Raw genomic sequence first — 22461 nt, 5'->3', positions numbered from 1 at the left:
GGTGAGGTAAGAACTTCTGTCAGTAATGCATTTGTGTGGTGACAAGGTCAAGCTCGAGGAATCTCCTCAAAGCTTCATGATGTCTTCTTAGCTTTCAGCTTTAACTCTTGGTAGATCAAATTCGAAGTGAGTTCCACAGCAGGGGAGGAGCTGAGCTCGATAAAGGAATGGCGAAGCAGCTGAAGACAGTCAGGGAAGCCAAGAGAGTGCTGTGGTGAAGCCCATCAAGACCCAGAAGCTAGAATGGCATTCTTAGGGACATGGTTGGGAGCAATGCCTACCTCAGTCACCTAGACAAAGCTCTCGCTGTTCTCTGGGACCCAGGGCCCAATGCCAGCATCCCTATGAGGGGTTCCTAGAGTTGCCAGTCTGTCACTGTGTTGGCACACAGACAAGGAAGCTTGGACTCTATATCCTTCAACAACAAATACTGGCCACCCTGCAAATTGTTCTAAGTGCTTGGAATACACCAGACCCATGCCCCGTCTTCAGGGCTCTTGTCTTTCAGAGGAAGGCAACACAGCAAAGCAAAGCAGATAAGTAATTTATATAGAATGCCAGAAATTAGCAAGTCCTGTGGAGAAGAACAAGAAGAGCCGAGTAAGGGGATTAGGAGTGTGGGTGTGGGTTTGTGTGTGTTTTAAAGGGTCGGGATGTCACTGTGGGCCGCACTGAGAACATTTGAGTGAGGCTTGCCCGGAGTGAGAGAGGTGGTCATGTGGTCATTGAGGTAAGCATGCTATAGGGAGAGGAAGCAAAGGTCAGATGGTCCTGAGCAAGAACTCACCTGGCTTTATGGAAGAGTGTAAAGGGGCCTCTAAGCCCGGAGCAAGATGAGTAGCTAGGAGATGCAGTCAGAGAAGTAAGTGAAGAAGTCGCTGTTTGTGCCTTTTGTTCATGAGACATAAGCCAACATCTATTCACCATAGACAGGACACCAACAACAGTCCTGAGCAAGGACTCCGCCTGCGTCTCACTTGGGTGTTTACAGGATTGGGGTGATGCAGGCAGCTGCATGATTGGAACACCCTCCGCAGCATGGGCAAAGCTGCATGACTATAGCACCCTCCCCAGCATGGGCAAAGCTGCGTGACTACAGCACCCTCCCCAGCATGGGCAAAGCTGCGTGACTGCAGCACCCTCCCCAGCATGGGCACAGCTGCGTGACTGCAGCACCCTCCCCAGCATGGGCACAGCTGCATGACTGGAGGCCTGCACAGCTGGCAGACAGCCCCAGCAGAGACTTGCCTTTCTCAGCATTCATTCGCTGTTTTACTGGCTTAGAGAGGCACCCCATGATTCTTGTAAATTTCTTGAACTTTCCAAGTCTTGTGATCGTTTCTTCTCTCTGGAGGAGGGCATGTTTAGATTTGGGGCTACACAACATGGATGCAGACCAGGTAGGGCCTTGCTGGCTGCTGTAAGACATCAGCTTTCCCTCTAATGTCATAGAGAGTCCAGGCAGGGTTGAGCAGGAGTAGCAAAGGTCTTGAACTTGAGAGACTCTCACTGGCTGTTGTGTTGAGAACTGACTACAGGGGATAGACCAGCTATAAAGCTAAAAGTTCTGAATTCATCCCTGATTCCTATGATGGCTAGGGTTGGCTGTCAGCTTTACAGGTTCTAGAATTGTCTAGAACACCTGTTTGGGATTACTTAGCTCAGATTTGGGGCTATTGAGTAGCAGTATCAGGTAAAGGCACCTGCTGCCAAGCCTGACGACCCGAGTTCAATTCTTTGACCTCTACAAAATTGTCTTCTCACTTCTCCAAGTTCACTGTGGCACCAAGGCGTGCGCACGCGCGCGCGCACGCACGCACACACACACACACACACACACACACAAATAAGTGTAATAAAAATTTTAGATTAGCTCAGCTTCTGAGTATACCTGTGAGAGATTATCTTGACTAGTTTATTTGAGGTGGGACAATCCATCCTGAAGGAGGGGCAGCATCACTCTTTGGACTTGGGGTCTGGGCTGTATACAAAGGAGAACGTGTATTGACTAAGGGCATTTATGACTTTCTTCTTCCTGACTGTGGATGCAATGAGACCAGCTGCTCTAAGCTCCTGCAGGCTTGATGACTTCCCCCATGATGGACTGTTACCTTGAACTGTGTGCCAGAATAAACCTCTACTTCCTTATTCTGCTTCTGCCCGGCATTCTCATCACAGCCGCAGAAAAGGGACTAAGACTAGCGCCTTCTCTCTAACTATTGACTCTACCCAAATATGTGAGCCAAAGTGTTTCAGGCCCCAGGCCTTCAGATGAAGCCTCTCCAACTCTCTGGACCCTGGCTGCCAGCAGAATGAATTTCTCAACACCCAGCATACCTCAGACTGGAGTCTCCATGCGAGATATGCGGAATCTGAGCCCTTGACATAGTTCCTGTTGCTAACCCCTTGTCTAAGCAACTAGAAACTTTTAACCTGAAAAGGGTTGCTCTTCCTAAGACATGAAAGGCTGCAGATTTTAAGAGAGCAATCAGTGATTGAGTTTGGGGAACACTGACTTGAGATACCTTTGGCACGTTCAAGGGATTTGTCATCAGGGCAGTACAATATTCGAGTTTGGAGTTTGTGTGAAAGATCTGGTTGGAAATACACATCTAGGCATCCCTAGCAATTTGAAGGTATTAAAAGAAGAAGGAAAGAAAGAAAAAAAAAGAAAGAAAGAAAGAAAGAAAGAAAGAAAGAAAGAAAGAAAGAAAGAAAGAAGAGAAAGAAAGTCTAGCTGGGCTGTGGTGGTGCACTCCTTGAATCCTAATGCTTGGGAGGCAGAGGCATGCAGATTTCTGTGAGTTTGAGGCCAGCCTGAGCCTGGTCAAAGGAGAGAATTCTAGAAGAGTCAGGGCTGTTACACAGAGAAACTATGTCTCAAAAAACCAAAAGAGAGAAAGGGACTAACATGACAGTTTATAGCTGTAATCTCAGGAGGCTGAGGCAGGAGGTCAATCTGGGCCACATAGTAAGGCTCTCTGTTTCAAAAGGAGAGAAAGAAACACACACACACACACACACACACACACACACACACACACACACACACACACACGAGAGAGAGAGAGAAAGAGAGAGAGAGAGAGAGAGAGAGAGAGAGAGAGAGAGAGAGAGAGAGAATCGCCAGCCTGTGAGTATGTGAGAAAAGAGAAAGAACCTGTAAAAGAACAGGAAGAGCATCGACAGGGTTGAAAATGGAGAGAAAGACAGCTGGAGAAGTGCTGGGGAGGAGGAGAGCAAACAGCAGAAGCTGCCGTAGGGCTGAGGGTGATGGGTGGGCGCGGTCGCTGGTCCAGCCGAGAAGGCATGGGTGATGGCGGTGGAGTACTAGACCAACACCTGATGGGAGTAGGTTTAAGAAAAGGAGGGAAGGAGCTGGAGAGAGAAGTTGCTGAAAGACCCTCTTCTTTCAGGGTGGAAATAAGCCGTCCAGCACCTGGAGGAGGTGCATGCCCACATGTCCAGTCATTGTGGCACGGGCCCCTCAGCTGGAGAAGCTGCTGAAGTTGTAAACTTATTTTTCCAGCCCTTCACCCTCAGCTCCCTGAGGAGAAAATAAATAGGACTTTTCCCCCAAGGCCTGTCCAACACAAATCTCAGCCAAGGGGAAAAAGAAACTCTGGTTATCTCCAGAGGCATGGTGGGGCCGGTGGGGTGGGTTGAAGTGGTAATACCATTCAGTTTGGCTAGGAGAATTTCAGTGACTTGTCTGTCAGTCTCAGCTTGGATAAAACCCAACTGTCAACCACGTTCCTTTGATTTCTACGTCTTTGGTTGCTGGAAGCCTGGAGTTTTGTGTCCACACAGCTGAAGACCATCTAATACGGGGCAGGTGCTGCCTTCCTCCTTGTCCCTCTCCAAGTTTGTTCTAATCCTCAGTCCTCACACACCCAAATCCTAGCCGTCTCAGACCTGAGCTCTCCAATGGGATCTCCCTGGCAGAATACCCAGGGCTGGAGTTTTCATGTGAGGCCACAGTACGACAGACCACAGATGGACCCCTTGGGAAGGGCAGGATGGAGGGGAAGGCTGAAGCAGGATCTCAACTCTAGGCCCCAGAAGAGCGCAGCCCAGGGAGAGCAGTGTAAAGAGGGCGAGACAAAGCCGTCAGCCAGGGTGCTGTTTGTAGCTACAAAAATGAGAATGCAGAATGAGAAGCAGTTGTGCCCCACGTCCTGACCTTTATGTTTTTAACAATGTCATTGTGTGTGTTCATTGCACATATTACATGCTCCACTAAGACAGGTTCCCGCATAACTTCTTGGCTCTCATTAGTCTCTTTCATCCCCCTAGAGAGTTTTGTTTTTACTTTTCATATTGGATATATATATATATATATATATATATATATATATATATATATACATAAACACATAATTTTATATGCCTCTCTATAAAATCTAATAACTACAAATGAGAGAAAACTTACAGTATCTGTTCTTCAGAGCCTAGCTTAATTCACTTAATGTGATTGTCTCCAATTGTATTGTTTTCTTGCAAACCACAGAACTTAGTTCTTGTTTACAGCTGAAAAAAAACTCATATATATATATATATATATATATATATATATATATATTACATTTTAAAAAGTTCATTTCTCTGGTCTTGGGCACCTAGGTCTCTCTGTAGCTTAGCTGTCACGAGCAGCGCTGCGGTAACATCCATGTGCAAGTGTTTCTGTGACATGCTCACTTGGAGCCCTTCTGTAAACACCCAGCAAAGATGCAGCCAAGTCAAGCGGAAGATCTATTGTTGGAATTTTGAGGGACCCCCTCACTCTTTTCCACTGTGCCTGGACTTCTCCCTGGCACTGTGTAAGGTTCTCTTTGCCCTCAGCCGCACCAGCTTTTGTTATTGTTTGTTTTCTTGACAACTGCCGTTGTGACTGGCATGAGATGGAATTCCAGTGTACTTTTGATTTGCATTTCTTTGATGGCTAGTGAAGGTGAACTTTTTTTTTTAAATGTTTATTGTTCACTTGTGTTTTCTAAGAACTGTCTGTTTCCGTCATTATCCCTTACTGATTGGGTTGTTTGATTTCTTGTTGCTCAGTTCTTTGTATTTTCCCAATGCTAATCCTGTCAGACATATTGCTAGCAAATACTCTTCTCTATTCTATTTCTTCACCCAGTCAACTGTTTCTTTTGCTGTACAGTCACTTTTTAATTTCATGAAGGGCCATCATCAATTGTTGGCCTCATTTCCTTGGTTCTGGACTATGTCTACGTCTTTAATTGTATTCCCCAATTTTTCCTCAATACACTTTCTTAGTTTTCATTCTTATATTAAAGCCTTTGATCCATTTGGAGTTGGTTTTGTAAAGGATGAGAGACAGGGTCTAGTTTCATTCTTCTGCCTGTGGGTATATGGCACCACCTGTTGAAGAGAACTGTCTTTTCTACAATGTGTATTTTTGGAATAGTTCTCAAAAATCAAGTGGCTGTAGCTACATATGTTTATAAACCAGTCTTGTATTCTAATTCATCTTGTGCCAGTGCCATACTGTCTTTTGTTACTGGGGCTCTGTAATATAGCTTGAAATCAGGTGTGACAATACCTCTAGCATTATTTCTTTGCTTAGGATTGCTTTGTCTATCTCAGGTCTTTTGTGGGAAGCAGTTACTTTGGTAGCACATGACAATCTTGTTACTGAGTTACTCCATGCCCACTTTGGTCAGGCTAGCATTCATTATAGTATATAACTTTTCATGTACATGCTGACTTCTGTTGCTAGTGTAGGATATAGTTCTCTGTATCTTTAAAAAGTAGCTGGGACATTACAGGTGACATCATAGGGCACCTAGGTTAGCTCTGTGCCATCTAGTGCCCTCTGTAGCTTAGCTGTCACGAGCAGCGCTGAGGTAACATCCATGTGCAAGTGTTTCTGTGACATGCTCACTTGGAGCCCTTCTGTAAACACCCAGCAAAGATGCAGCCAAGTCAAGCGGCTGAGTGCTCCTTCTGAGAGGTGTGGCCCCTGCATGACTCTTTTTACAGTCCCCCCTAACTCCCGGGAAGTGGGCAGCACAGCTTGGAATGTTGAGAGAGAAACACAAGTGAAATGAGAGTGTGGCTAACTTCCTTCTCCCGTGCCTCTTCCTGTTCCTATAGGGTCTCACTTTGTAGCTCACTTGGCCTCATGCTTATATTCTTCCTTCCTCGGCCTCCCAGGTGCAGGTATTAAAAACCTGTGTCTCTTTGCCAGGCCCTGACTCCATCCTTCAATGGTGGTGACGGCAGCACTGCAGGGGGATGCCCCTTAGGACTACTTGGGTTGCGCTTGGGTCTCTCTTGGTCAGCATCCGGTCACTGTCCCCTTCCACCCTCCCAAGCTTCTAGAGTAGGAGCTTCTGCTGACGCGTGTGGACTTCGTTCATGTGCTCAGGGGGCAGAGCTGACCACAGCTTGCAGTTAAACATTGGCTTGTTCAGTTGGGAAAGAGCAGGCAGCGTAGATAGGGGCCTGGACTGGACCGTCAACTTTCTGGAATGATTAGGGCTTGCCACAGAGACCGTCCACGTCAGCTACTACGTTCTATCTTCCCCGAATTTTCCCATCAAGCCTTGGACCTCTTAGACTGCTCACAGTCTTGATTCCTTGGCTTTCAGGGCAGTTGGGTATTTCTTTAGTGCCTAAATAGTGTGTGGCTACAAACTAAACATCTGTCCCATTAGCTGGACCTCCGTTCCCATTAACTTTCAATTAATTGCCATATTTAAGATGTACAAATTGAAACCTCTTGACACACAAATATCCACAAACTACTGCCACTGTCAAGCTAATCAATCAACCTCAAAAACGTTCTCCTGGCCCTTAACAATCTCTTCTTTCTCCCACAGCCCCTGTTGTTGTGTCCCTGTGCGATCGGGAAGCTCTCTGTGTCCTTGGGAATTCATCTGCTTTTTAAAAATTTTATATAAGGGAAATCACGAGCTGTGTATCTTTTTTTCTTCTTCTAGCTTCTTTCACTCAGAGTAATTGTTTTGAGATTCAACCACAGTTTTCTTTTCAGTAGTTCTTTCCCTGTTCCCAAGGGCTCCTTTATGGACTCAGAGAGACAGCTCAGACCAGAGTGCTTGTTTTGCAAGCATGAGGTCCTGAGTTTGAGCCTCCCTCCCCCCAAAATAGAAAAATATGGGCACGGTGGTGGAGGCTTGGGTGCCAGTGACAAGGAGGCAGAATCAGATGAATCCCTGGGGCCAGTCTAACCTATTTGGTGAGTTTCAGGCCAGTGAGAGACTCCATGCCAAAAAAGGTGGGTGTATGAGGAACGACACCTGTGGTTGTCCTCTGGCTTCCACCCACGTGTGAGCACACTCATGTGCACACGAATACATATGCACACACAAACACACACACACACACACACACAAATTAAACAACTTTAAAGACCTTGACTTCTGTTTTCCTTTAGCGTTTCTTCTGATTTTTGTTATCACAAAATTCAGGCTTCATAGAAGGAATTCAGCAGCTTCCTTCTTTTTCAGTGTTGTGTAAGACGTTTCTGTAGAACTGAGTGATTTCTTCCTCAGGCACTCAGAGCACTCCCCAGCGAAGCCATTAGATCTAGAGGCTGCTTCATGGGAAATAGGTTTAATCAAAAAGTCTCAATTGATTTAATAGTTAAGGGCAGCTTCCACTGCTTTCTTCTTGAGTAAGTCACAAGAGTTTATCCTTTTTGAGGAATTTGCCCATTTTCTCTATGTTGCTATCATTATCAGTATACAGTTGTTTGTGAATTTTCTTACCATCTTTGTATTATTTGTAGAAGCTGTGCTAAGGACATGCCTCTCATTTGTCATATTGGTAATTTAAGAAGACTTTACTTATTTATTTTTGTATTGGGTGTGTGCGCACGCACGTGCGTGTGTTACATGTACATGCATCCATGCAGGTGTATGCATGCCGAGGACAACCTTTGAGGATAGGTTCTTGCTTTTCACCTTGCTGAGTCAAAGCCACGCATTTCTGCTGCTGCACTGCAGACGCCGGGCTGGTTGGCCTGAGGGCTTCTGTTCCTGCCTCTGAACTCACCGAAGCCTCACTGAGATTGCAAAAGTACACCGCTACACCAGCGCTCTTTAAAATGTGGGTTCCAGGGAATGAACTTGGGTCCACAGGCTGGTGCAATCAGCACTGTTACCCACTGAGCCAGTGGCCCAGTCCTTGTGTTGGTAATTTATGTCATCTGGATGTCTATCAAGTTTGCTGTCTTGAGGAGCCAGCTTTCGGTTTTGTTGATTTTCTCTCAAGCTTTCTTGTTTTCTGCTTTGGCTTAGTTTGGGCTTCATTGGTTTTTATTTCTCATTTGTTAAGGGGGAAGCTGAGGCTATTGATTTGGATTCTATTTTCTCTTTATGATAATAGATATCTAGTACTAGAAAACTCCAACTACTGCTTTAATGGAATCCACAGATTTGGTTATGTTGTATGTTTATTTCATTCTACTTAAGAAACTTTCTAAACAGTTCAAGCTAAACAACTGTCTTGCTTATCATGACAGTTAGGGTATTCAGTCATCTGATCACCAGAGTAGGTCAGCTCAGGCACCCTCTCGACCATTGCCAGTAGTCTATAGTGGAGGTATCTTTGTGGATTTCTGGGGACCTCTCTAGCACTCTGCTTCTCCCTATTCCCATGGTGTCTTCATTTATCATGGTATCTCTTTCCTTGTCCTCCCACTCTGTTCCTGATCCAGCTGGGACACCCCCCACCCCGCTCCCCTAAGCTCTCTTTCCCCTGACCCTGGCCCTCCATTACCCCTCCTCACCCCCAGTTTGCTTGTGGGAGCCCGTTCTCGGGTTCCTTGTGGCTTTACCCAGCAGGTCTGAACAGAGGATGATCAGGACCACGGGCCTGAGTGCAGGTGTCTGAGATGGTCTGCACTTGGCTGTGCTGGGGGAGGAGATCTTTTGCTCCACCCCTTGGCGTCTCTATAAAAACCCTGGGCCAGAGACAGTTGGGGCCCGTTGGAATAGGTTCCAGGCCCTCTCGAGGCTATCCTTTATTTTCTATCTGTTTATCTCCACAAGATTCTCTGCTATAAATCCTTCTATCTAATATTTCCTGCTTATTGCACTCAAGAAAACTCTGGGGAACTGTGGGGGTGGTGGGTAAACGCCCCACATTTGCTCATGTAGATCTCATTCATTTCTCCGTCGCTTGGTGATCCCCGTGTCTTTCCTGGGGTCCTCCTTACTAGCTAGCCTCCCTGGAGCTGTGGGTTGAAGTCTGGTTATCCTTTGCTTTACATCTAGTATCCACTTATGAGTGAGTATATACCATGTTTGGGGGCCAGGCAGTGGGACCGGGACCTGTTCCTAATGCATGAGCCGGCTTTTTGGAACCTAGTGCCTATAGTGAAACACTTTGCACAGCCTTGGTGCAGGGAGGAGGGGCTTGGACCTGCCTCAACTGAATGTACCAGGCTCTGCTGACTCCCCATAGGAGACCTTGCCTTGGAGGAGGTGGGAATGGGGGGTGAGTTGGGGAGGAAGGCTGTGGGGTGGGAGGAGGAAGGAGAGGGGAATCAGAAGTTGATATGTAAAATGAATAGAAAATCTCTTAATAAAAAAATTAAAAAAAACTTTCTAATTTTTCTTTTGATTACTTATTTGATCTATAGATTATTTAGAAGAGTGTTACCTATTAAAAAAACTAAATATGTAGGGGTTTTCCAACGTCTTTCTTTCATTGGTTGCTAATTTAGCCGGGGAATACATCTGTCTGAATGACTTTCTTGTTTATTAAGATTTGCTTTGTGGACTAGTGCATGGCCTATCTTGGTAAACATTCCATGTATGTCAGAAAATAATGCATACTCTACTGTTGTTGTTGGGATGATCTATAAATGTTATTTAAGTGGAGCTGACTTATATGATTTTCAAATATTTTATGTTCTTATTGATTTTCAGTCTATTTGTTCTTTAAACGATTGAGGGAATGTTAAACATTTTAACTCTAACTAGGAATCTATATACTTTTCTTTGCAGGCCTATTCATTTTGCGTCATAGACCTGAAAGCTCTATTTTTTAGTGATTTTGAATTTAAGATATTATGTTTTCTTGATGAATTGACCTCTACTATGAAATTATCTTTACCACCCAAAATATTCTTTGCTCTAAAATCTAATTTGTGTGATGCTTGATAGACATTCTTTTGAAAGTTTTTCTCTGATTTTAAAAGTTTCATAGTTATTAAAATTAATTAATATAAACAGATGAACACTCTTTAGGCATTCTTGTGCATACCTGTAATCATGACCTTGCAATTCTAAGCATCTGAGATAGGAAGGTTGTGAGTTATGGACCAGCCTAAGCTACATGCTGGGACCCTGTCTCAAATCAAGCCAAACTTGATAAAGATTTCAACTTTCTTTCAATAAGTACTAACCTGAAACATCTCTTTCTACCTTTTTACTCATCTCTCCATTTTAAAAAACTTCAAAGGCATTTCATTCAGGCAGCATATACTTGAGGCTTATTTAAAAAAAGAAGTCAGCCTAAAAGTCCGAGTCTTTTAATCATTCTGTTTAGAGCATTTACATTTAATACAGCTAACCATAGGTAGAGCAAGTCTGACTTCTTACTACTTGTTTTATGTTTGTCCCATTAATTCCTTGTTCCTCCTTTCTTCTGTCCTCTGTTGTGGTAACTGGATATTGTTTTATTATCCCACATCTTACACTTTGTTGGCTTACTAGTCATAGCTCTTTGTTGTGTTTGTTTAGACTTTGTAGTCTGCGTCTTTAATTCATCAAATTTTATTTTCAAAGGATATTGTATTACTTTATATATAAGGGTTTTATAACCCTATAATTTTTTTCTCCTGTGCATTGTACTATTGCTATATATTTTATTTTTCCATTTGTTAGAAATTATTTACATTGTAATTTATAATAAGTTGCATTTTTGAATTTTATTATTATTCTTTGACAGTTTCATGTATTTATAAATCTTGGTTGTTTTTTAACTCCCTTACTACACTCTCTCATTTCCCTCTCTCTCCCATGAAACCCTTCTTCCCAGCAAGGTCCCTCCTACTCTGATGTCTTCTGTTTTGTGTTTGAGGAGGGGATTATCTATTGGAACATGGCTAACTTATCAGTGGCTACAGCATTGAGGAAAGTGACACTCTCTCCTCACAACTCCCACAACCAATAACTGCCCACAGACCTTCAGGGAGGGCCGGGGGCCTCAGGAACTCCCTTCCTATGCGTGATGGGATATTGACAGCGCCAATACTGTGCAGGCCTTGTGAGTTAATCACAGCTGCACTGAGTTCATGAATACAATGATTGTGTCATGTCCAGAAGACATTGTTCTTCAATGGTCCTCCTCATCCCTGGGCTCTGAATTCTTTCTACTCCATTTTCATGATGTTTCCAGAACCTTAGGTGGTGTAGGGGTTGCTATAAATGTCCCATTCAGGAATAAGCACTTGATAGTCATTTATTTTCATCACTTTGGCCAGCTTTGAGTCTCTGCATTAGCCATTGTCCACTGCAAAAAGAAACTTCTCTGATGAAGAATGAGAGAAGTACTGATCTATGTAGACAGAAACAAACGTTAAGTCAATTGTATCTTTTTATTCTTCTTTGCGGGGGCAGGGTCTCAGTAGTATCCCTCGTTGGTTTGGAACTCACTATATAGACCAGGCTTACCTTGAATTCAAAGATCCATCTGCCTCTGCCTCTTGTGTTGGGATTAAAGGTGTGCAGCACCACGCCCAGCCCAGTTGTATTGTTGACAACGTAGTTACTCTTTCTAGAGTTCTATATTCCTTTGTGGATATATATTGCTATGTGGCATAGTCATATCCCTGTGCCTGAAGGACTTCCTTAACTTCTTGTCGTGTGTGTCTTGCTGGTGATGGATTCATTTTTTTCATGACTCAAGAAGTTTTTATTTCATTTTCATGTCTGAGCAATCTTCTTCTGAGTGTAGAATCGCAGGTGGACGGCTTTTCCTCCTTATTCCTCCAGCACATTTGCTCCTCTGGCTTACTTGCACTGTTCCAAGGATTCATTCGATGTTATCCTTCTCTTCTGGACTTCAGTATCGTTTCTCCCTCTGGCCACTGTTAAGATTTTCCTCCTGAAACACTCTCAGGATAGTTTAAATAACAGGATTGTGATGTGCCTTGGTTTAGGTTTCTTTACATTTCTTTTGTTAGGTAGGACTGGAGTTGTCTCTGGTGTAGGGCTGACTATTCCCCAGTGACAAGGAATACACACTATCTAGTATCAGGAGAGTCTCAACACCTTTGGTATGGTGAGTGGGATTAGGCACTGTACGAGCATTGTTATTCTTAATCTTTTGGAATGGTTCTTTCCAGTATAGGGCCATACCACTCTGAGTGCACCCAATCTCTTCTGAACAGTTCATTCTCTCACCTCAGGTCATTTTCTCTCTCCTGGTTCAAGTGGAAAGTTCTAGGCTTTCTGTATATGTGGGCCTCCTTTTTCTGGTTACTCTTTGCTGTGAATTTTCCTTCCAACTTTGACAGTAGGTGGAGGTACATGTAGAGAAATACCAGTATGTCTACACCTATAGTCTTTCCTGAGCCAATGATTATGGGCAAAAATCCAGAATGGTTATCAAAGAAAATTTTGATTTTAGTCTGAATAAAAGTGCCTGGAATCCCAGCACTTGGAAAGATGTAGCTGCGGGATTATGAACTTGAGAACATCTTGAACTATGCAGCAAGATCTTGTCTCAAAACTCAAGTCTTTAATAAAAAGTATGAAATTAGTATAATAATTTCTTTGAAAGAATTAAGAATTATTGTCTGTGTTGAGGTTTCTGGGTATTTATCATTCAGTGGTCTCCCTGCCTTTTCCACAAACGATGTGTTACTTAGGCAGTAGTTGATGCTCATTGGGGAGTAAACCCAGTAGGCACAGGTTCAAACTGTACAGTGAAGACAAAGCATGGGACCATACAGCTTCCAGATAATCTGGTGTCTCCTGATCCCTGCTGTGGCAACAGATAACTTCATATCTGTTCACCTGCAGTTCACATGCCCTCTGTCGCTGAGATTCTGACCAGCACTGTGGAGTGGTCCTGAGAGGAGGTGAATGTGGAGCGCGGAGAGGAGATTGCCGGGTAATGGGCATTCAATTTTCTACCCACAGGTGCCTTCTTTATCCCCTACCTCATCTTCCTTTTCACCTGTGGCATTCCTGTCTTCTTCTTGGAGACAGCACTTGGCCAGTACACCAACCAGGGAGGCATCACAGCCTGGAGGAAGATCTGTCCCATCTTTGAGGGTGAGTAACTCTGTGTCCAATTCCAGGATCATAAACTAGTGCTCATAACCCTTATTTAGGATGACTGAGGGACGAACAGCAGTTCAGAGATTAAAACAGGACTCGAGTCTCCTTATGAATGTCCAGTTCCTCTGTGAGATGCAGACTGAGGTAGTTACGTAGTCCATCAAATAGAATGAGGAGAAATGAAGGAGTGAGGCAAAGGCTTTGGATTAAATGGGTAATGAGTGGAGTGTAAGGTTATTTTATTGTATGTGTTTTAAATATGCAACAGTGGTTTATTTTTAACAGGGCATACTTAATCAATTAGAAACTATTTTAAAAGGGAATTTTCTTTTAAAAATTTATTTATTTTTTTTGGTATTGGTGTTTTGCCTGCATGTATGTCTGTGCGAGGGTGTTGGATCCCCTGGAATTGGAGTTATAGACAGTTGTGAGCTGCCATGTGGATCATGGGAATTGAACCCAGGTCCTCTGGAAAAGCAGCTGGTACTCTTGATGCTGAGCCATTTCTCCAGCCCCTTAAAAGAGAATTTTAAATGAGAAGAATATTTCACCAATTATTCTGGCACCTTGACATAATAACTTAAAAATTTAGACTGCTTCATTTCATATTTTCTCTCTTTATAGATACAATTTTATGCTTTTACTTCAAAGTAATTATAGACTCACAGGGAGTTATAAAAATAGTACAGGGAAGTTCCTTGTAACTTCATCCAGTTTTCCCTAATGATGACTTTGTACAGAACCACAGGATATTAGCAAAACCCAGAGACTGATATTGGCATCATCCGCAGAACTTACCCACGTTTCTGTGACTTTCCACATTCTCCCGCTATGTGTGTGCCGTTCCAATTTTACCGTGTGTTGATTCTTTGACCATTACCACCACCAGAGCCCCACCGTGGCATCACCATGCCCTCTCCATCACGTGGCCAAGTTCACTTTCCCCCACCTCCATGCTGGCAAACCCTATTCGCTTTTCTATTTCTGCCATTCTGAGAATGTCATTTAATGTCAGTATGAAGTGTTTTTGTGATTGGATTTCTCACTCAGCATGATCTCCTTTGCATCCAGCAGTCTATCCAGGCTGTTTTGTATATTAATAACTCATGTCTTCTCCCTGGTTGGGTAGTATTCCATGATACCGAAGTACATCTGTTTAGCCTTTTACCTATCAAGCAATATTTGGGCTGCTTCTAGTTGGAGTGGGGCTTTATTTCACTATTTCCTTTTCCTTTCTGTGGCCTTATAGAGCATTGCTTTGTAATATACATGATTTAGGGTCTGGTTTTCAGGTTTTTTCCATTTTCTGCACTGTGATCATTTGATAGTTTGTAAACTTTCATCAATTGAACGTATCATAATTTAGAAGCTCTTTGCATGAGGCATTGTGCTCTTTTCCAATTGCTTGTAAAACTTTCACATTCTGCTATCATCTCTGCTTAGATAGCTCCCTTCCACTTTGAAATGATTTGTTTAGAGACAAATTCCTGGAGCAGGCCACTAGATCAAACAGATATCAGATTGCTATCTTGACCTGGGTCATTAGATTGTCCTGTGGACGTGTTAACTGACTGACAATGTCATAGACATGAGCAAGTCTTTCTTCCGTTTTCTGTGGTGCTCAGATTTGAACCCAGAGCCTTATACATGTTCTACCACTGAACTATACCCATAGCCCTGAAGACCATTCTAATGTCTAGACAAGTATGGAGACCACTGAGTTACAACACTTGTAAGAATAAACAAACAAAACTTCGCCAAGAAGCCCGGTATGGGTCAAACTTCTGTAATGTTGGCACTCAGGAAGCTGAGGCCGGAGATTGAGAGTGTAAGACCAACCTGGGCTACATAGCAAGCTTGAGGGCCCCTTTGGCTATATGAGACCCTATCTTTAAAAACATCACCAAGGTTGTAGCTACAGAATGGTGCCTTACTGTGTTATTTTACACCCCAGCTGTTAGAGTGGATGACTATTTGTAGTTTCTCCTGTGTGAACTGCCTTTCTCTGCTCTTGTGGGTTTGTTTTATGTACCTGTGTGCATGATATGTGCCTGTGTGTGTGTGTGTGTGTGCATGTGTGCATGTGTGTGTGAGCATGTGTGTGTGTATGTGTGCATGTGTGCGTGTGCGCGCGTGCATGTGTGTGTACATGTGTGTGCGTGTGTGCATGTGCGTGCGTGCGTGCGTGCGTGTGTGTGTGTGTGTGTGTGTGTGTGTGTGTGTGTGTGTAGGCTAGAGATCAACCTCAGGTGTTCTTCCTCAGGCACTGTCCACTATTTTTTTTTTTTTTTTTTTTTGAGACAAAGTTTTTCCCTGGCCTAGAACTTTCCAAATAGGCCAGTCTGGATGGCCAGGGAGTCCTAAAGACTGTCTGTGCCTCCCCAGATATAGAACCAGGAGCACATGCCACCACATCTGGATATTTTCTTTTTAAACACGGGTTCTGGGGATCAAATTCAGGCCCTTATGCTGGCAAGGCAAACCTTTTACTAGCTGGGCTATATCTTGAGCCCTGCTCTTGTGTTTTTATTTCAGGAACATGTCAGATTAACTCTGAGGAAACAAACTATTGGCATGGTAGAGTTAGTTTTATTTATTTTGAGACAGGGCCTCACTATGTAGACCAGGCTGTCTTTGAACTTGTGGTAATTGAACTTCCTCTGCCTCTTGAGTGCTGAGACTACAGGTATGTGCCATTATGCCCAGCTCCAGTCTTATGAATTTAAAGGATGACTCAGGGCCTGATAAATATCAAAGTTCAGGCTTAACTGCAAAAGACAAGAGGAAAGTGCTGGATCAATCCAGGAGACAATTGGAAGTTAGAAACCCCACTCCTTTGGCCAGGAGGCTAGGCCCCGCACTTCTTGCTCTGGGCCCCGACGGTGGCAAGCCAGTCCCTTCCTGCACAGGGGCGGGTGGTGGGTGAGAATTTCTGCGCTGTCCTGGCCCAAAGCTTCAGTCCCTCCCCAGGCATCGGCTATGCCTCACAGATAATCGTCAGTCTCCTCAATGTCTACTACATCGTTGTCCTGGCCTGGGCCCTCTTCTACCTCTTCAGCAGCTTCACCACCGACCTCCCGTGGGGCAGTTGCAGCCATGAGTGGAATACAGGTAAGATCATGGCTGAATAGCCCACTTCCTTCCCCTGCTCTGCTACATTAACCAGGAGTGAGAGTGTCACTGTATCCCAGGCATCCTCCAACCTCTGGTTCACGTTTTAGACTCCGAACCGGTCAAATAGATTATGATGAACTTATATCAAGAAACAGAGTAAGGGGCTGGCATGGAGTTCAGTGACAGACACATGTCTGGTGTGGGAGTAAGGCCCCGGCTTCCTCATCCAACACTCCCCTCCAACATGAGACTTCACCAGCCTCACAAGCAAAATGTCACGGACTTTAAAAAGCCTGATATATTCTATTTGTGCACTATGCAAATAGAACTGACTTCTTTTTCTGTGTTCAGTCACTTATTTCTATCTGAAATATGGCCTGTTTGATATGTCAGCCTCTTTGTTTTTCATCTCTGATAAGATTTTAAGCTTTTCAAACTTGTAATTTATCTGTGCTCAACTCAGCAATGAGCTGTTTTGTCCGTTATCAAGAAAATTCATAGTAGCGATCGACTTCTGTTTCTAAAGTCACATGAGCAGCCTAGAACAATAGAGCTGATGCACTGATAAAGTCCGAGGTATTGAGAGCTGAGCCAACAGCAAAGCCCTCAAGGGTGGGACTTCTCAATAGCCCGCCTGTGAAGAGGGACGTGCTCTGTGCAGTCCACGTAGCTACTGAGCACCTGACATGTGGCCAGGGCGTCTGAGGAGCAGGACTGTGGAATCTTCACTTTGAGCACCGGATGGGCTAGTGGCTGGTTAGCACGAAGAACGTGCTGGCCAGTGTTCCGCTTGGCTTCTCATGGCTACATGCCAGGATCACTGGCCAGGTATCTGTTAGTGCTTCTCCGTGAGACCGTGTGAAGGAGCAATGGTAATAATTAGTGCATGCTTGTACTGAGAAGCCGTTTGGTCCTGAACTGGAGTTTGCATTCCCGACTTGCCAGGTTCAGATTAGCTTTCGTTACTGCTTCAGCATCTGGCCTCTGCCTCTGCCTCCCAGCTCACCCTGGCAATCAGTGGCCTAGGGCTTCAGCCTTCCTGCTCAGGCAAGTCCTTGCCCCTCTCTGGTACCACCCACACTCCACCGCCTCTGCCAAATGAAAAGAGGTTTTTTTGCTTCCCCACACCCCAAGATCGCAATAGACTCCTCCCAAATGAACTGGTGTCCTCTCACTGACCGTTGACCCTTCCTGGGCTCTTGTCTTCTTGCCGCTTACTGACGTAGTTGCCCTATTAGCTGGAAGGACAACGAGGCAGAGAAGGTGTCCTCTCCTCGCACAAGCTGGCTGCCTACCTTATAAGAGCTCAAGAAATGCTGAGGGCCTGGGAATATGGGTCTGGTCTAAACCCTGTGACTGGCAATGCGTGAAAGCAAAGAGCCCTACCTGCCTGGAGCTGTCACTGCGTGGCAAGAGACACTGTTAGGACCACTAGTGCTGCAACGAACACCAGGACCAAGACCAGCCTGGGGAGCGGAGGGCTTATCTGGCTTGTGTTTCCACATCACTGTTCGTCACTGAAGGAAGTCAGGACAGGAACTCAAGCAGGGCAGGAGCCTGGAGGCAGGAGTTGATGCGGTGGCCATGGAGGGGAGCTGCTTACTGGCTTGCCCCTCATGACGTGCTCAGCCTGCTTTCTTATAGAACCCAGGGCCACCAGCCCAGGGATGGAACCACCCACAATGGGCTGGGCTCTCCTCCATTAATCACTGATTAAGGAAAAAAGAAAAGAAAAGAAAAGAAAAAAACAAAAAACAAAAAAACTCTATAGTAGTGGTTCTCAACCTGTGGGTCATGACCCCTTTTGGGGGATCGCATTTCAGGTATCCTGCATATCAGATATTTACATTACGATTCATAACAATTGTAAAATTACAGTTATGAAGTAGCAATAAAATAATGTTATGGTTGGGGGGTCACCACTACATGAGGAACCGTATTTGAGGGTTACAGCGTTAGGAAAGTTGAGAACCACTGCTCTATAGGCTTGCCTGCAGCCCAATCTTAAGGAGGCATTCTCTCAATTGAGGTTCCCTCCTCTCTAATGACTCCTGCTTGTGTAAAATCGACACAAAACCAGCCAGCACACACACTATGAACACAGAAGAAAGGAATACAGAAGAAAGTAGTGTATGTTGTCAGGCTTGGCAGCAAGTACCTTTACCTGCTGGCCTATCTTGCTGGCTCCCAAACAAAGTATCTGTCTTTTGTTTAGTTTTGTTTTTTTGTTTTTTTGAGATAGGGTTTCTCTGTGTAGTTCTGGTGCCTGTCCTGGATCTCGCTCTGTAGACCAGGCTGGCCTTGAACTCACAGAGATCTGCCAGGCTCTGCCTCCCGAGTGCTGGGATTAAAGGTGTGCGCTGCCGCCACCAGCACCCAGCCAGTATCTGTCTTTATATTCCCCAAGATTATATTGATGATAAAATATTACAAAGAGTGTCAGCATCATGTAAAATTCCAAAGTGATATGCAGGTAACGAAGAGCCACCATTTATTATTTCACATTTATATTTTCATTTACTACTCCACCAGTCCCTCGTATTAATATCTATGTTCTAGAGATCAGGGAAGTGATGCTTGGGGTGTCAAACTGTCACTCACCCAAGGCCACATAGTCAGTAACCCGAGAGTCAGCATTCAGGCCAACGCTCTCCGACCTTGTCCCCGCATCTGTGTTCTTGGTCACTTGGCTGTGTGACTTTGTCAGAAGGCGTTCTTAGCATCCCTCCAAGGAGGTGACTCCACCTGGGACAGTTCCCCAGAGATAGCTTATATTTGGAATCAGCCGGCACACAGAGCCTCTTCCCAAGTGCTGTTGGACCACACTTTACGAGAATCTGCTAGACAAACCGTGGGAAGTCCACAGTGGGAGTGTGTGAGAGGTGAGGTTGCCCTGTGGAAGGCTGCTACGTGGGAGAGTGTGTGGCTCGCTGGATTCCAGCCCAGGGCCTTCTGGCCACTTTACTTTGATCCTGTTTTCTTTGGTCGTGCCTGGTGTTGGTTGATGAACTTTCTCCTTCTTCCCTGGGCTTCATGGGTAGAAAACTGTGTGGAGTTCCAGAAGACCAATGTCTCCCTGAATGTGACCTCTGAGAATGCCACCTCTCCTGTCATCGAGTTCTGGGAGTAAGTGATCCACCCCTTTAGGATGTGCTGTACATTCCAAAGAGGGGCCTGGGCTGGGGACTTCCTGGGGTAGCGCCTGTGGGACTTAGTTCTGTAGTACCTTTACTATGATTAATGCAGGACTGTTCTCAGATCAACTTCGTAATTCTCACAATAGAGTGTCCATTGACGTGCACCTACACTAACCACCCTCCCCTCTGGCTGAAGGTTCTGTATCTCATCCAGACTCTATCCCTGAATGTCACTCACCCAAGGCTTGATCCCTGACATCATGCATCCTCAGATGGATGAGAAAGTTTATGTCTGCATCCCCTCCCCCATGCTCAGTGAGCACTCCAAGCAAACCGTACCGGGCACCGTGTGTGCCAGCCACACTTTAGGTCTGTCTCTATCTCTGTGCAAAGGAGAGCATCACAGGTCTTGAGACAAGAGCTGCCCCCTACATGGACCCTTACAGTTGGGGTGGTTGCCTAGCATGCTTATGGCCCTGGGTTCTATCCCTTATACAGGGAAAAAATACCTCACAAAATAAAAAGCAAACAAAACAAAACAAAAAACCCAACAACAACAACAGAAGGGAGGGAGAGGAAGGAAGGAAAGAAGCCCAAGAAAAAGGTCAAGGTACACCTTCTCTCCTAGGAGGCGAGTCCTGAAGCTCTCAGATGGCATCCAGCACCTGGGGTCCCTGCGCTGGGAACTGGCCTTGTGCTCCTGCTGGCCTGGATCATTTGTTACTTCTGCATCTGGAAGGGGGTCAAGTCCACGGGCAAGGTCTGTGCTGGCAAGCGTCTTCTCCCTCCCATCCCAGGACAGCCTGCCTTCCCTGGGGGCTGTCACACTTGCTTTAGCCTAGTGGAGACAGGAGGGAATGACAATAGCAATTTACGTGGCTTCCTTCCTTGATTGTGTGCCTCTCATGGGTGCCATCCCTGTGCTCCTGGGGGACAAATGGGAGGAGAGAGGGAGGAGGGGCGGCACCAGAGGAACTCCAGTTTGGAATCTACCATGGATGTGAGCACCTTGCCCATCTAATAGAGCCGTGGTCCCCATTCCATGAGAGAGTTCAGTGGCTACAGAATGTTGTTAGACCACACACCTCACAACGATTCTCAGCCAGTTCAAGAATTTTGACCTTTCTTTGCCCTAGAGTCTGAAGTGGAGCGTGTGTGTGTGTGTGTGTGTGTGTGTGTGTGTGTGTGTGTGTGTGTGTGTGTGTATACACGCATCCTGAGCTCTTCCGGACTCCTGCCCTGGAAGCCTCTCATAAGTCTGCTTTCCTATGCGAGGCTGAGGGAGGAGCTGGAGGGGAACTCCTTTCTGTGGGCTGGGAGCTCCTGTGTGCGCCTTCCTTCTTACTCCGTCCTTGTGTCTCCTCTGCCTTGGCCAGGTGGTGTACTTCACAGCCACATTCCCTTACCTCATGCTGGCGGTCCTGTTGATTCGAGGAGTGACGCTGCCCGGGGCAGCCCAAGGAATTCAGTTTTACTTGTACCCCAACATCACACGTCTGTGGGACCCCCAGGTGAGAAGCTGCTGCAGGGCCACCACGTGGCTCTGGGGGGTGCTTGAGCTATACGGAGTATCTCAGCTCCTGAATGGTCCCCAAAGTATCTGTGGTGACATCCTTAGTGTGGTAGGGGTGGGAACGCTCCCTTCGGTAGATGTGTGCCAGCAATTGCCTATGGGAATATGGTACCCACCACTGTTCTTTCTTGGTCTACAGCTGCCCAGGGAACCCAGGGGACTTGGGACCCTGGCAATAATCCTTAGGGACTACAAACACCACTAAGCACTTTTACTGGCAGGCTGCGCCCCTTTCCCCTCCCTCCTCATTCTCAAATTCCACGTTTCCTCCTGAGCTTCCTCCCTTGTCTTGCCCCCCTCAGCCCGCCACCCCCTTGGCCCTGTGGTGCCCTCTCTCTGGCCAAGTGACCTGACCCTCCGGCCTCGGCTTCCTGCTCCTCCCACAGCAGCTGGGCTGGTGTCAATTTTCTGTCAGTCACCTCTTTTCCTTCGGGCCTCCCTTCCTCACTCCACCACCGAGTCCAGGGAGGAACGCTGGAGGGTTGTGTTGCTTTACAGTGAGGGAGTGTGACGTGGCCCGATCGTGAGGCCCCTGCTTCTGACAAGTGTCCTCTTGGCAGCCATTCCGAAGGCTGGTCAAGCAGTAGGGGCGTGGAGACTGCCACCCAGTGTTACATGTTGCCTGTGATTCATTGGCTCAGAGGGGAGGATGTGTCTAGGTTGGTGGTTTTGGGGGACTCTCTGTATCAGCACAAGGACCCCGGGGGACTTGAGGACAAGTGGCTCCCAATACCTAGAAGACTGTTGGATGGCTTTCCAAAGAGTTAAAAATAGCAAGGCACACGCCCTCTCTGTGAGGTTGCTGGAAGATGGCAAGGTGAGGGATGTCACAGGGCTCCCAGTCCCCGCTGGCCTGAGGCAACGGTTCTCCTTTGGGCAGAATTGGGGTTGATCCAGAAGCTGAAGCGTGCCCAGGTTCCGTCTCATCTGGAGGAATTGCAAGTCTTCTCAGGGCAGCCATAGCTCCCAGCAGCCAGGCCAGCCCCAGCCAGACTCTTCTCACAAACTCCAGCAGCCTGGGTCCTGGGTCTTCCTGTGGGATGTAAGCCTTTCCTTCTCCTCTCTGGGCTCTCACAAACCACAGAGTTGCAGGCTACTATCAAACTGGGTGTTGGGACTTGGTCGAGCTATGGAGCCAAAGCTATAGGGCCAGAGCTGTTACGCTTCTAGGACTTGGCCCCAAAGCTGCTTTACTGTGCAGATAGGCAGACGGTGGGCCCAGCATTTCTGTTCCATGGTTTGGAAGCCTTTTGTCTTTACCTGGAACCAACGGTTGTTATGGATAGCGGACAGTAAGCAGGCTGGGGCAGGCTAGGTAAAGTCAGGCATGGGTCCACCTTGCAGAAGGGACCCC

At 45.9% G+C, this 22461-nt stretch overlaps 1 protein-coding gene across 1 annotated transcript in view; it reads left to right on the top strand.

Annotated features, from left to right (window-relative positions):
• Slc6a13 (solute carrier family 6 member 13) overlaps positions 1-22461 on the top strand; it is a 38120-nt gene that overhangs the window by 5361 nt on the left and 10298 nt on the right. Inside the window, 6 exon segments of the mRNA XM_037204180.1 lie at positions 13143-13277; positions 16254-16394; positions 19439-19523; positions 20163-20230; positions 20233-20294; positions 20911-21045. Of these exon segments, the coding sequence (XP_037060075.1) occupies positions 13143-13277; positions 16254-16394; positions 19439-19523; positions 20163-20230; positions 20233-20294; positions 20911-21045 (626 nt within the window).

This window comes from Peromyscus leucopus, chromosome 3 (assembly GCF_004664715.2).
Source record: "Peromyscus leucopus breed LL Stock chromosome 3, UCI_PerLeu_2.1, whole genome shotgun sequence".
In the NCBI taxonomy this organism is placed as follows: domain Eukaryota; kingdom Metazoa; phylum Chordata; class Mammalia; order Rodentia; family Cricetidae; genus Peromyscus; species Peromyscus leucopus.
The sequence above is the reverse complement of the archived record's forward strand: the minus strand, read 5'-3'. Positions and strand labels throughout refer to the sequence as shown.